Source organism: Pogona vitticeps, chromosome 5 (assembly GCF_051106095.1).
Source record: "Pogona vitticeps strain Pit_001003342236 chromosome 5, PviZW2.1, whole genome shotgun sequence".
NCBI lineage: Eukaryota > Metazoa > Chordata > Lepidosauria > Squamata > Agamidae > Pogona > Pogona vitticeps.
The window spans coordinates 39,253,548-39,267,970 of NC_135787.1; the positions used below are offsets into that span (position 1 = coordinate 39,253,548).

Here is a 14,423-nt window from a genome sequence, read left to right on the forward strand (position 1 = left end):
CAGGGAGCCATTTACGAACGGCTCTGTTGGCAAAAAATGGCATTGACTTGCGAACGGAGCCTCGGCTTCGTTCATAGGTCGAGCCTCCGTTCACGAGTCGATGCCAGTTTTTGCCAGCAGAGCTGTTCGTAAATCGAAAAGTTCATATGTAGGGACATTTGTAAGTCAAGGGTTGACTGTAGTTGTGACTTACTATGGTCAGCAACAGTATTTCACCCATAGTATCCCAAATCCTGGGTAGTAATACGGATATGAGGAAAGCAAGGCGATATTTAATCATTTTTTCCTTGCTTCAGACCAAGTAGTGTAACTCCTGTTGTAGTGTAAATCCTTCAAGAATACAGTGGTGCCTCACTTAGCGATTGGCTCATTTAATGATGTATTTGTGATGAGGTTTTTGGAGCGATCTTGCGCTCCATTTAGCGATGTTTCCAATGGGGAAATTTCGCATAGCGATGTTCAGGACCTTGCTTCACTTAGCGATGACAGTTTAGGTCCCCCTGTTTCGCTTAGCGATGTCCGTTTTCACTAGTTTAAGTGTATCTTAAAATGTTCAAAAACAGTCAAACCTACAGTTCAATGCATTCCAATGGGGGGGGGGGGGAATTCACCAAAACTTAATGAAGACTCAGAACAAGGCCAAATTAAGTTAGCAAAGGTTTTACAGGGTGCACTAACAATTCCAAGCAAACAGTTTTTGAACATTTTAAGACACTTTAAAAATAGCGAAAACGGACCTGTCAAAACTATTGAAATGCATTGAAACCTATTCAGTGCATTCCAATGGGGGAACCATGTTTCGCTTAGCGATGTTTCCTATGGCAATTTTCGCTTAAGGACGGTAATCCGTTCCCATTGGAACGGATTATCCGGTTTTCAATGCATTCCTATGGGAAATGGTGTTTCGCTTAGCGATGTTTTCCCATAGTGATGTTTTTTTTGAACCAATTAACAAGCGAGGCACCACTGTACAGTGTAACTCCTATAAAAATCTTTACCATCCTTATTTTAGTACTGTGTCATAGATACTCAGGGCTTGTTCAGTAGGAAAAGGAAACTGTTATATAAACAATAGAAATATCCACTTGAATTTGTTATAGAAAACACAGAGCAGTCATGCCTGAAAGTTAATTCAAAATATCATTTCTTTTTTGTTTGAAGTATATATACCTAACAGAATTATTTCCCCCTTACTTTTAGCTGCCAAAATGGTATATTATTTGGATCCTGCTAGCCAGAAAAGAGCTGTGGAACTGGCAACTTGCCTTGATGAGTCCCTCACAAACAGAAATCTTCAGGTGAATTTGTCTGACATATAGAATTATTTATTCCCTTATCACCTGGTACTGCTTTTCCACATAAGATACTAGTCTTGTTTGCTAAGAAGCTCTGAAATTAATGGAACTGTAACAGTCGGTCTTTGTAGCGAATAGAAAGAAATCACAATTTTATAATATTCTATAGTCTGTGCCTATAGCATTTTGTTCCTTTGGCTATAAAAGCATGTGAAATATATATTCAAAATATAGAAACATTACTAAAGATAACATGAATTGTAGAAACACAGAAATCTTTTAAGAAGAGTAACACTCTTTTTTCTCTCCCTTCAGACTTGTATGGAGGTATTGGAAGCATTGGACGACGGTAGCCTTGGGAACTGTAAAGAAGCAGCTGAAATGTATAGAGCAAATTGTCATAAGCTTTTCCCTTTTGCTTTGGCTTTTATGCCCCCTGGATATGAAGAAGATATGAAGATTACAGTTAATGGAGATATATCTGCAGAAACTGAAGAACTGGCCAACGAAATATGAACTTTTTAAAAGGAGTGGAATGGTTTTGGACTGTACCTGGTGTATAATATTTTTGTCACGCACCTGCTGAGTTGTTCTAGCGTACACAGAGAACAGAAGGAGTAAAAATGGTTGCCTTCAAAGTTTTACTTTTTTTATCCTGCTGACAAAGTATATAATATAAAGTAACGTATTACTGGATATAGGTGGCTCAGTTAAAGAAAAACTAAGCACTGCTAAAATTGAAAACTATTCCTTATCTACATGCCCCATTTTTAAACTAATTTATATGGAATCTGAAGGCTTAATGCCCATTGGAGCAGGTGTGTGGCAGAAATATTACTTTAAATTTGTCTTGTTGAGATGACTATCTCAGACAGCAAAAATGCTGTTTTAGCACTGGATCCTTTTCACTGAGCACAAAGAGTTGTTGGGGCTTTAGCATCTGACTGATTTTTGATACAGAGATGATTCTCCCTTTGGAAGTATGCAATGTGAATCACTATTTGCAAACAAACCTGCAACACATATGTTGTAGAGACGGGGATTTAGAATATGAAGCAAAATAACGAAACATAAGGCGTTCAGTAAGCTTGTTGTGTCTCTGAAATTCACTGCACATGATCAGTTTGGTGTTCTTGCACCACAGTTTTTAAATGAAGGACCTGGTTAGAACATTCTTTGTTTTCATTATAATTCGGGGGGAAAGATCAACACTGCTGTCTAGGAGATGAAGATGACACTATAGTTTGGATAGATCTTTTAAAACTGTAATGCAAGAACCAAATGAAATTATGCACTGTGATGTGGCATCAACTCATTACAAAGACAAAATGTAGTTTTCACACACAGTGAAAATACAAATGAACATAACTATGGCTCGAAATTTCAAAGAGGAACTCCTGGCTATCAATTGGTGACTGATTGAGAGACTAATTGCTAAAACCTCAGCAGGCCTTGTTTATGTTATGCAGAAAAAAGTGCTGCAGTTTAGATACCTCTGGAACTTTTCCACAGTGTCACAGGTTTGTAATACTTGAAGCCCTACATTTCTAAGAATATATTTCTTGCTCAGTTGTTTCAAGCAAGCCCATGACTTTGTAACTTTTAACGGGCCCAAGATTTTTTTTCAATAACAGACCAGCTTCTTATTCCTGCAGTTACAGATGTAATTTCCTTTGTCAAACATAAGGTACCAAATATAATGCAATAAAATGTTTTGAAAAAGAGTTGTGTGACTGTAAAATCTGAAAACTGATGTTAGAAGGGATTTACTTGTTCAAAAAATCTCTAATTTATCAATGTGGGATATTATGTACCCACAATTCAAAAAGCCAGGAAATGGCCCAGTGTTGCCAGCAGCAAAAAAGGATGTCAAGTTTTACATAGCAAAGGGCAGCCTGAATGTTGACTACATCAGTGCCAGTAGTCAAGATTGCCTATAGCAGCAATGGCAAACCTATGGCATGGGTGCTACAGCTGGCACATACAGCCCTCTCCATGGGCACCTGAGCCATAAGTTGCTGGATCACTACCCCTGGCAGCCAAACCTGAGGAGGCAGCTGCAGCCGTGGTGCTGGCACCCCAACAGGTGATGGGCCAGCATCCAGAGCAGCTGGCAGCAGCCGGCTGGCCGAGCTACAGGCAGTGGCGGGGTTGGCCACGACTGGCAGTGGATCTGAAGTGGGGTCTGGAGGCACCTGTGCACCTGGGAATCCTCCTTCCGCCGCCTGCTGGTTTTTTGGTTATTGTTCCCCCCCCCCAAGTCTGGGCAGTTGGGCTCAAAATAGTCTATAGGATCACTGGCCTATAGGATTCCGTCTTCTGCTTACTACCATTCGCAAAGTGACACTATACAAGGGAATATCCCAGAAGCTGATTCGTTTTTTCATCAGTTAAGCACTTCTTACCCAAATAAAAAGCAACTGTTAGGGCTGTTTTTCAACAAGTCTGAATAATAGTGAGTACAAAAGAGTGTCCTGTATCATCTTGACTGCTGCCATTGGTGGTGTCAATATTCAAGCTGCCTTTTGCTATGTAAAAGCTTGTCATCTTTTTTCCTGCTGTCAATGCAGGCATGATATGGACTTTATCCATCTGGAAATATTAACATTGTTACTGTTTGCTAGTGTTCCCCCCCTTAATTTTGCCATATTATCCAGAATGCCACAAAAGTGTTCTTTAGAGTTATGAACCACACTGAAATGCCCTATAACATTTCTCATGAAAAACTATACAGTACTATTAGTAGAAATGTACGGGTTATGTGGATGGCTAATTTGGGCCAATATATTCCTCCAGTGACAGCTGATAATCTAAACCTAGCCAGATGCTGAGATTCTATAACAGATCACTCTCAGATTGACTTAATATCCTTTGTAGCTGGGATTATATGGAAGTTTTGTGGGTTATTTCCCCATTTACCTCAAAAAGAATGTATAGTGTATACCAAAATGTGGGAAGGAAAAAAAAATACTACATTGGTGTGAGATACTAGCTTAGATGGTTTTAAGATTACGTACTAATAAGAACACAACGCAAAACCTTTAGCTTCAGAGGTGGTGCATACCTATGTGTTGGTTGGCAGCAATAAAAGTGATTTGTTCCTTTTGTGTTCAGTTTGTAGACTGCTACCAAGCATCTGGGTGGCCACTGCAGGAAGCAGAATGTTGGCCTAGGTGGAACTTTGGTCTGAATGGGAGATACAGCCTGTTGTAAAATTCCGTTACACATTAACAAAACTAATAGTCTTGCAGATTACACATTTGCCTTTGGGCAGGAACGTATAGCTTTTCTACTTTCCTGTCACTTGTGCTGCAACCAGAGCAGCTGGTCCCTCTTCCCAACATACTATTTGCCTTGATATTAAGCCCTACTACATCCAGTCAAATTTTATTAGCACTCTGGAGTCGTCATGTTCAAACCATGACACAGTAGCTGACATCCTCTTGCTTTGCGCAGAAGTTGCAGTAGAATATGCCCATTGAATCAGCAGGGCCTTTGTAAATAAACTATGTTCGTGATTCAAATAGTGAATTACTCTAGTGCAACTACACGAAGCAACAGAATTTCAGCCAACAGGCACCAGAATTACAGGTCCCTATCTGAAGCATTTGGACACCTGCTGTTACAGGTTTAGTGAGGATGTAAGGTGGTGTAATTCTGTTTTGAGAGGAAATTACCTTTCCGCGTGCATTTGAGGAACCTAGAGGAGACTTTTATGTTTGCTAATTTTGCATGATTATTTTGCTCCCCGTAAGAAGACAGCAATGCGGGATGTTTACTCAGTGTTTTGCTTTCCGAAATCAAAAGGGGAAGAATGAGAACTCCAGATGGCCTGGTGACGTTGGCTTGTGTTTCCTTTTAGGGTAAACTGAGATTCTGTAGTATCAAGTGGGGAGAGCGGCGAATTATGCAGCCGCTTTTCCACCCCATTATTTCTCAGCCCTCTGTTGTGTCCAAGCTGCCCCTCTTGCGTTCAAACAAAATCTCAGCGGAGAAAGGTTTGTGGCAGTAATTCTCCCGCTTCTCGCGAGCTTCGCCTGAACTCCCCTTCCGTCGATGGCCGGCCTTCCCCTTCACAGAGCCGGTCGTGCCAGTGAAGGCGCGGGACAGACCCCCCCAACCCTACCCCTCCCTCACGCACGCCAACCCACAGCGCTCGAACGCTCCCGTTAGGGAGCGAGCTAATCACCTCGGCCTTCAAGGGAACCAACGGCACCGAGGGCGCACGCGCGTGCAACCCCCCCTCATGGCCGGCGGCGTCTGCGCGTGCGCACCATTGCGCTAGAGCGGCCGCAAATCCCTCCGCCCGGGTGGGCCCGAAGACTGGAACTGATTCGTCGACCAAGGCCGGGGGGGGGGTGTCAGGCCCTGCTTAGGGCCCGGAAATGGCGGGTGAGATCGAATCGTCGCTGGAGCTGAGCTTCTCGAGTAGCGGGCCCGGGTCGCTGCCTCCCCCGCGCTCCCGTATCTTCAAGATCATCGTCATTGGGGATTCGAACGTGGGGAAGACGTGCCTGACGTACCGCTTCTGCGCCGGCCGCTTCCCGGAGCGCACCGAAGCCACCATCGGGGTGGATTTCCGCGAGCGCGCAGTCGACATCTACGGGGAGCGAATCAAGGTGCGAAAAGGCTAGGCCGCCTCTGGAGCCTCCGTCCCCTGAGGGCGTGGGCTCCGCGCCTCGGACCGTCGCCCTTCGGCTCTCAGCCGGGAGGCTTCCGTTCCTTTCCTGTCGTCCGTTGACTGACGAGAACGGGCACCCCCTTCTCCTTTTAGCTGACGGGCAGAAGGGTTGTGGGTTGAACGTGTCCTGGTTTTGCCCCATCCCTCATCCTTTTTTGCCTTTGCAACAGTCCCGGGAATGAAAAGTTGGTGCGGGTTTGCCTACCTTAGCAAAGAGTTGATGGTACAGCTGTGTATGTGGGGGCGGGTCGGTCTCGTCAGTATATACCACCACCGTGTTTAAGGTATAAATAAAGCACCTCTAAATATATGTTCCAGCTTTAGGCAGATTGGAGACCCACGCTATCCTCTCTTTATTCCCACACTTGTTAAATCGTGATGCTTGAATTTCATATGTAAGGTGCAAGAATGATGATGATTTTGAAAGTGAAGTTGCTCTTCACAAAGCATGTGGATGATCTTATGGACACAGTGAGGTTGCTGGTAATTAGAGTTTCTGCTTTGATCCTGAGGTGTGCACACATTTTATACAATGACACTGATTGCACCTGAGTTCTGTGAGCCCCAGGATCAAAGCAGGGACTCCATTACAAGCACTTTCCCTGTCCAGGTAATGTCGTCTCCCTTGTACTAATCTAATTTCTGTAACAGAAGTTTTGTCATTTAATATAGTCCTTTTATTACAATACAATGAATAGACAGCTGTTCAGACAAAACTCTGAATGATTGGTGTTAATTATAAATTGTCTCTTCAGAAATCTTCCTAAAAGTTCCTTATGAAGTTTTTAAAAATGTAGTTCTAGAAGAGTGGTATTTTGTTGAAACTTGAATCAAATTTGGGTTCTTTCTTTCTCCATAGATCCAGCTCTGGGATACAGCGGGGCAGGAACGATTCAGAAAGAGCATGGTGCAGCATTATTACAGGAATGTACATGCAGTTGTATTTGTATATGATATGACCAACCTTGCCAGTTTTCACAATTTACCATTGTGGATTGAGGAGTGCAAACAACACTTACTCACAAATGATATACCCCGAATTTTGGTTGGAAACAAGTGTGATCTCAGAAGTGCAATACAGGTGCCTACGGACGTAGCTCAGAAGTTTGCCGACACACATAGTATGCCATTGTTTGAAACTTCTGCCAAAAATCCTGATGACAATGATCATGTGGAAGCTATATTTATGACACTGGCTCATAAGCTCAAGAGCCATAAGCCACTCATGCTTAGTCAGCCATCTGACAACACTGTTCACCTAGAACCTGCATCAAAACCTGTCATGACATGTTGGTGCTAGCTCACAGTATTTTTTCAGTCATCACTTCAATCTGTGTACCAGTATTTTGAGAATGTGATGTTGATAAAGTTCCAGTTTAGTAGGAATTATTTGGGATCTGCTGGGCACTTTATTGTTTGTCCTCATGTATTGATGTGTTCCAGTGTTATAGTTGCACTTTGTAAACTGTAGCATCTGAATTAATGAAGGTTAACAGGGAATTGCATTTTCATATGAAGATTGACATCTCACTAAGTATAGCTTATGGGGAGGGGTGTTCTCCATGAAACAAAGATAAATATGTATGTTACATTAAATCAGTGATGCCTTTAGTGTTCAGTTGGACAAGACTACAATTCTGTAGAAATCCAAAGAGTTATATGAGTAATTATAATGTAAGTTATTAGTCTATGTCCAATTGGTGTTGTGAAATATACACTTCTGTTTCATGTTTTAATCAGTACAATGAGAGAAGGATTCAGCATCAGTGCTTGTGTTGGAACATCTCTTCCTTTCATTTTTTTATTCGTTCTTAATGCTGTAGCTTCATTAATTGCAAAACAAAGTGATAATTCTCATGGCATTTTTTTCTACCTGAAGTTCTTTTTTTATTCCTTATTAGCATATTTTCATAGCTTTGCACTGCATAAATGGAGAACAAGGGATGGGAAATTATGAAAATAGTTCACAAGACATGTATCTAGGATTATTATGACTTTTTTCTTTTACCCAGTCGTGTTACTTTCTGCAAGATATAAGAACATCATATGAATCTAATGTATCATTGGAAATGGTACTGAAAATCATTGCTATATTTGATTCATATTTCTGCTGTAACCGCAGTGATAGTGTCCACATAGTGGTGATATTGATCTGGAGATACCGTGATCAGTAGGACTGCCAGATCTTGTCATCTGTACCTTTAAAAGCTTCAGGGAGGCTCTGGCCATGTACATTACGACAAAACTACATTACGACGCAAGTGCGATCGCAAAACAATGGTCTGAATAGGGGTTTTTCGCTGATCAGCAGTTTCAAAATGGCCGCCGGGTAAATAAAATGGCTCCCCACTGTTTTCTGGGACGGATTCCTCACTGCACAGGCACCGAAAATGGCCGCTCTATGGAGGATCTTCGCTGGACGATGAGTTTCCAGCCCATTGGAATGCATTGAAGGGGTTTCCATGCCTTTCAATGGGCTTTTTATTTTCGCATTACGACGTTTTTGTTCTACAGTGATTTCGCTGGAATGAATTAACATCGTAATGCGAGGTACCACTGTAGCTCCTGTTTCTCTTCTCTGCTAAGCCTTTGGTGCCCCCTGCTTTTCTGACTCCTGTGAGACAAAACTTGAGGTTAGGAGGCTGTGCAGAAAGTAAAGTAATAATTACTTTCCTTGTTGCATTTGAGCATTTAAAGATGCTGGCCAGAATTCATTAGGGTGCTTCTCCTGATGTAACTGATCTTGTTAGTGGAACTGGATCCCCGCAGTATTTCCATATGCGTTCTACAGAACTGCTCCAGAATACTAGAAATCCTCTCCTTTTAGGCACCTTTGAGGGTTACAGCAAGAAGAGATAACGTAAAAGGAAGATATTTCTGTAGTGCTAGTTGAGCATTTGTCCAGGGTTGTATTTTGGTGCTGTGCACATTCTAAAGACAGATATCAGCCTACGTAATTTGGGTTCTTAACATTTTGATGTTTGTAATGTATTTCTAGGTTTCAGGTAGTGATAGTGATATAGCTGGCCAAAACACGAAACTTGTTTCCAAACATGTTTAAAGTCACAGTGGATAAAAGTGTGAGGATTAAGGTTTTAGGAATAATTCCTATTAAATCATCAGTGGACTGTAAATACAGACCCCTCCAAACAGCACCAAAAAACAACTGCTGGCTCTGCTTGACCTGTTCTGCTTTCAAAACAGCCTGTAACAGGAATAGTTAACTTCAGTGTAGGTAAGAAAATTACTATGTATGTGCCTTAGCTGTTAAAATATAGAAGACAACATCCTGTATCCTTTATCATCAAACAGCATTAAAAACATAAATAAGGGCAGCTGTCTTCTGTAATTAAACTTAGTAGCAAGTTTCTATAAATAGTTGAAGGGTCTCCTCATATTTGTTCACAATACTGGCTGCTGCTTCATTGTTTTGGATTGAACTCATAACAACATAATGGAGCTCTAGAGTTTCATGTACTGTACTAAATATGATAATTATCACAGTTTTTTAAAAATGGTTTATATGATCTCTAATTAACTAGATCAATTACAGTAATTAAATCTGCATACATTTTACAAATAAAAGTCTGATTTTAGCTTATTTATTTACCCACTGCACTTGGCACCATCTTAGAATGGCATTCTCTTCTGCATGAATGAGAATTCATTTCATGTATGCTATAACTGCTTTTCTCTTCATAAGGGAAACCTTATGAAGATGCATGTCAGGAATGTATTTTCTAAGATGGCATCTGTTACCCAATGTTTTTGTAGATACTGTGAAAATCTGCTATCCATGTAACTGTAGGCATCTTAAATCAGTCAAATGGTTTTAATTACTGTGTTAGATATAGTCAATGAAGCATAGGAAACCTAACTATACATGAATTACTCAAGTCTTTGACTTAAAACTAATTGTTATTCCCAACCAGAATATACCTGCTAAATCAGAGGAATTTACATAAATCTTGAATTATCACATTGATCCAGGGAGTCTGTCCTAGTTGGGACTAACAGTTGGATTTAGACTGAGGTCTCAAATATTTGGTTTTATGTTATTAAGAGATTCGGTAATCTTTCTAGTCCTTCTCCTTTAGGGAACAAATTCTTCACAGGTGTCCTAGATTTCACATTTTGTGGTAAATTACACCTAACTTGTTAGTTACATGAACATTGGAAATGAGCCATGGAGCACAATTTACCACTGGATTTTATTCAAAATAAATGGAATATCAGTCACATATGTCAACATTCTAGAAACTATGCTAATGTATTGCTTGTACTATATCTACCACGTACGTCTGTTGAAAAACTAAATTTGAGTGTCTTATCAAGCTTTTAACTTTTACCGTAATGTGATTGCAGTCATATTAATTTCAGAACAAATATTACCTGTATTTACCAAGTAACAGAAATTAGACATTACGTATTTTGTTGCAAATTGGTATCACAAAAAAATACTAGCTTTTAAGAAAGCATATATACTGCACCTTAAGTGAAAAAAAAATTCACAGTTCACTTGTATTATGGGCCAAATGCATGAGTAGATTGTGTTCAGGATTCTTAGAATGCCTTTTGTTGTGGAGTTTTTTCCTCACTGTTTTTTGGGGGATACCTTATCACTCTCCTGCCAACCTAGCAGTTCGAAAGCATGTACAAATGCAAGTAGATAAATAGGTACCACCACGGTGGGAAGGTAATGGCATTCCGTGTCTAGTCGCGCTGGCCATGTGACCATGGAAACTGTCTGTGGGCAAACGTTGGCTCCATGGCTTGGAGACGGGGATGAGCACCGCCCCCTAGAGTCAGACACGACTGGACAAATTGTCAAGGGGAACCTTTACCTTACATTATCACTATAGTGTGATAGAATTTTCTTGTTTAGTTTTTATATAACACTTGAAAAAGGGATTTTAAATTCTGTTCTAAATACAAATTTTACTTTCGTTTACATACTTTCTAGGAACACACCTCTTTTTATGCCAAGTGTCTTCAAAGCTTTTTAACCAAGGAATGTTCCTAAATATGGTTTTTCAAATATGGTTTACACTCCTCTTTAGAGGATTCATCTGTTTACTTCATACTCTTAAATCTATTTGAGAAAAGAACAGAGTTGAAAGCAAATATAATTAATGTGTGCCTGTAAACATTTTGTTGCCTCTCAAAGCAAATACAGAAATGCAGGGTTTTATAATCACAATGGTTAAGAATTTGCAGAACCATAAGTAATTTATGTTCCGGGTACAGAGTTGGTCAGCTCTTGATGGCAAGAACCTGTGAAATAATTATTCTTGGAACTAACCACATAATTATGCTGCCATATAGTATAACAATTCAGCTTTGTAATGTTTTCAGCACCAATTAATTTGATAGCATTATTACATACAGAATACTATTACTTCAGAATGTGTCAGAGTTTAATGTTATATCTTTAATAATAATTTACTCCAGAAAGTTGACTTTGCTTTTTTGTCTGTTCAAAACAAAATGAAGGATTTTTGTATTTTTACCAGAATAATCACAGTATAACTTTTTCTTAAATTAATAAATACTAGTAAATGAAATCTTTTTGTGTCTGTCTCAGATTTTCCACAGTGTTTGACTGCTAGGTCACACAGACTAGGGATCTTAGGTTACATTGATTTATATCGACTTGACAGGGCTTCTGGGGGCTGAATTTATTTTGGTAATCCTGTTGAACATCATGATGATTACCGTATTTGCCGGTGTACAAGATGACTTTTTGGGCCCAAAAAAACATGCCTCCAAGTGGGGGGGTCGTCTTGTACACCGGGTGCACTGAATGACGTCGGGCTGCACTGGCCGGGGAGGAAGGCAGGCAGGCAGTCGGTCTGGATGGAGGGAGGGAAGCACAGCCTGCCATGCCTGAGCTGCCCGCTGCCCCGTGCTGCTGAGACAGCTCCGCCCAGATCCCAGAGCTACACCCCCACAGCAGTGCTGGACCTCCTGGCTTCCTCTGAACCCCCCCGTCTCCCGGGAAAGCGACTGCCTGGAGAGCGGCCCGGTGGCCTGCCAAGGGTTCGTGCAGGCCCGCCTGATCCAGCGGCTGAGAGGTCGGGGGGAGGAGGCCGGGAGGGACTTCGAACAAGCAGCCTGCCTCGGCAGCCCCTTCGCCCGCCAGCAGCTGGTCCGGATAAAACCCTTACTCCGCCCTCTGCAACCAGATGCTGGCGGAGGTGATGAAGCAGCTGCGCGGCTGCCCGATCCCCCCGGGAGAGGCTTCCTCCGGGGGGGTTGGGGGGCCCAGCTGAGAGTCCTGGGGCTCACCCGCCAGAGGAGCGCGCGGGGGGCCAAATAAAAGAGGCCTCTGCAAAAAGGTGGTCTGGCTTGGGCTCGCTCCCCCGCCACCTGCCCGTATCGGTGTCATTTACCGGTACCTTAGTGAACAGGGATACTACATCAAAACTGACCAGTCTATCCCCAGGGTTGAGTTTTAGGGTGCTGATCTTGCTTATGAAACCCCTCGCACCCACAAATGACACCCTGATACTCATCCAGCAGATATTCCCAGAAGACATCAAGGCCCTCTTCCAGCACTGCCTTACAACCAGCTATTTCCAGTGGGATAATGAATTCTACGAACAGACAGATGGAGTGGCCATGGGCAGCCCCCTCAGCCCGGTTATAGCAAATTTCTACATGGAGCATTTTGAAAAACTTGCCCTGGCTTCGGCACCCCTCGCACCCACAGTCTGGTTCCGATATGTGGATGACACCTTTACAATCTGGAGTCACGGTGAAGAAAAATCGGAAGAATTTCTCAAACATCTCAACAGCATCCACCCAAATATACAATTCACCATGGAAAAAGAAACAGAGGGCCAACTCCCGTTCCTAGATGTCATGGTCCTACGCAAAACTGACCTCCGACTGGGACACAAGGTCTACAGAAAACCCAACCACACAGACAGGTACCTACACAAAAACTCCAACCACCACCCACGGCAAAAAAGAGGCCTAATCAAAACACTGGTAGACCGTGCAAATTGGAACTGTGAAGCTCAGTTTCTCAACACTGAACTCGACTCAACACTGAACTCAACACTGAACTCGACCCTACAGGCAAATGGCTACTCCAAAAATGAAATCACAAGAGCCATCAAACCAAGAAAACAATACCGAACTGAAGAAGAAAAACAGCCACCCACAAACAAAGTATTTCTGCCATACATCAAAGGGGTCACAGACCGCATGGGGAAACTTCTGGAAAAACACAACTTACAAACAGTATTCAAGCCCACCACAAAAATACAACAAATGTTACGGTCAGCAAAGGACAGAAGGGACCCCCTCACCACTGCAGGAGTATACCGGATACCTTGCAGTTGTGGTCAGGTATACATTGGAACCACAAAAACGGAGCATCCACACCAGAATCAAAGAACATGAGAGATACTGCAGACTAAAACAACCAGAAAAATCTGCAGTAGCTGAACATGCCCTAAAACAAACTGGACATGAAATTTTATTTCAAAATACTGAAATACTGGACAACACCAGCAATCATTACGTCAGACTGCACAGGAAAGCCATTGAAATCCACAAGCATCAACAAAACTTCAACCGGAAGGAGGAAAGTATGAAGCTCAACAAAACCTGGCTCCCAGCTCTCAAAAACACAGAGTGCAAAAGGTCAACGAACTCCGCCCAGCCACAAGGTCAGGGGATTACTACACACAAAAGACCAGCTAATGACACCCATCAACCACAGGGACAGATAATCTCCCCTCCTTATCAAAACAATACACCCACAACAAAACACACTAATCAACCATCTCCTGATTAGGACAATAGCCTATCTCACAAACTAGCTTTCTCACAGCCATAAATACTCCACTCTCAAGCCTACCCAGAGCACAGTTTGCTGTCCTCTGAAGATGCCGGCCACAGAGACTGGCGAAAAGTTAGGAAGAATCACCTTCAGAACACGGCCAAGAAGCCCAAAAAACCCACAACAACCATTAGATCCCGGCCGTGAAAGCATTCGCGAATACATTAATTTCATCTTGCTTGCTTTTCTGTTTTTGCTCTCCCATCTCTGTATTCAAGGCCTCCAGTCTTGCTTTTGTTCTTTTTGATGTCCCATCTACTCTGGCTATTTGTTTTTTATTTTCTGTAATATCAGTCATTTGCATCCCTTAAATCAGAGGTCCCCAACCCCTGGTCCGCGGCCCAGTGGCGGTCCATGGCCTGAGCCAGATCGGGCTGCGCAGACCTCCTGCACCACCCCCCTGCATGCACTCACCCCACAAAGGCTGTTTGCGCCTGCACATGCACTCGTGCGCATGCGTGAACAGTGGCACGGTGCTTGTACAGGTGCGTGCTTGCTTATGCGCACGCACAAATGGCAGTGCTGCCATTTGCGCATGCGCACGAGCGTGCACCCGCAGAAGCACCATGTTGCTGTCCACACATGTGCACAAGCA

At 42.5% G+C, this 14,423-nt stretch overlaps 2 protein-coding genes across 3 annotated transcripts in view; both read left to right on the forward strand.

The window, feature by feature from the left end:
* The window catches only part of NAA15 (N-alpha-acetyltransferase 15, NatA auxiliary subunit), a 43,841-nt gene extending 40,822 nt beyond the window's left edge, over positions 1-3,019 (forward strand). For both annotated transcript variants that reach the window (XM_020783075.3, XM_078394719.1), the window contains exons 19-20: positions 1,201-1,298; positions 1,611-3,019. In XM_020783075.3, coding sequence (XP_020638734.2) covers positions 1,201-1,298; positions 1,611-1,811 — 299 coding nt within the window. In that variant the 3' untranslated portion in view covers positions 1,812-3,019. The remainder of the gene's footprint in view (positions 1-1,200; positions 1,299-1,610) is intronic.
* A 2,553-nt stretch (positions 3,020-5,572) lies between these two features.
* RAB33B (RAB33B, member RAS oncogene family) lies at positions 5,573-11,540 on the forward strand. Its single transcript, XM_020782986.3, has 2 exons — positions 5,573-5,914; positions 6,836-11,540. Exons 1-2 carry the CDS (start codon positions 5,681-5,683, stop codon positions 7,274-7,276), a joined length of 675 nt encoding a protein of 224 aa, XP_020638645.2. The 5' UTR covers positions 5,573-5,680; the 3' UTR covers positions 7,277-11,540.
* Positions 11,541-14,423: the final 2,883 nt, after the last annotated feature.

What these genes read in the sequence shown, in the direction of transcription:
- RAB33B (XM_020782986.3), top strand. Translation starts at nt 5,681, where the DNA reads ATGGCGGGTGAGATCGAATCGTCGCTGGAGCTGAGCTTCTCGAGTAGC. An exon ending in TCTACGGGGAGCGAATCAAG is followed by an intron (nt 5,915 to 6,835) that starts GTGCGAAAAGGC and finishes CTTTCTCCATAG; the next exon opens with ATCCAGCTCTGGGATACAGC.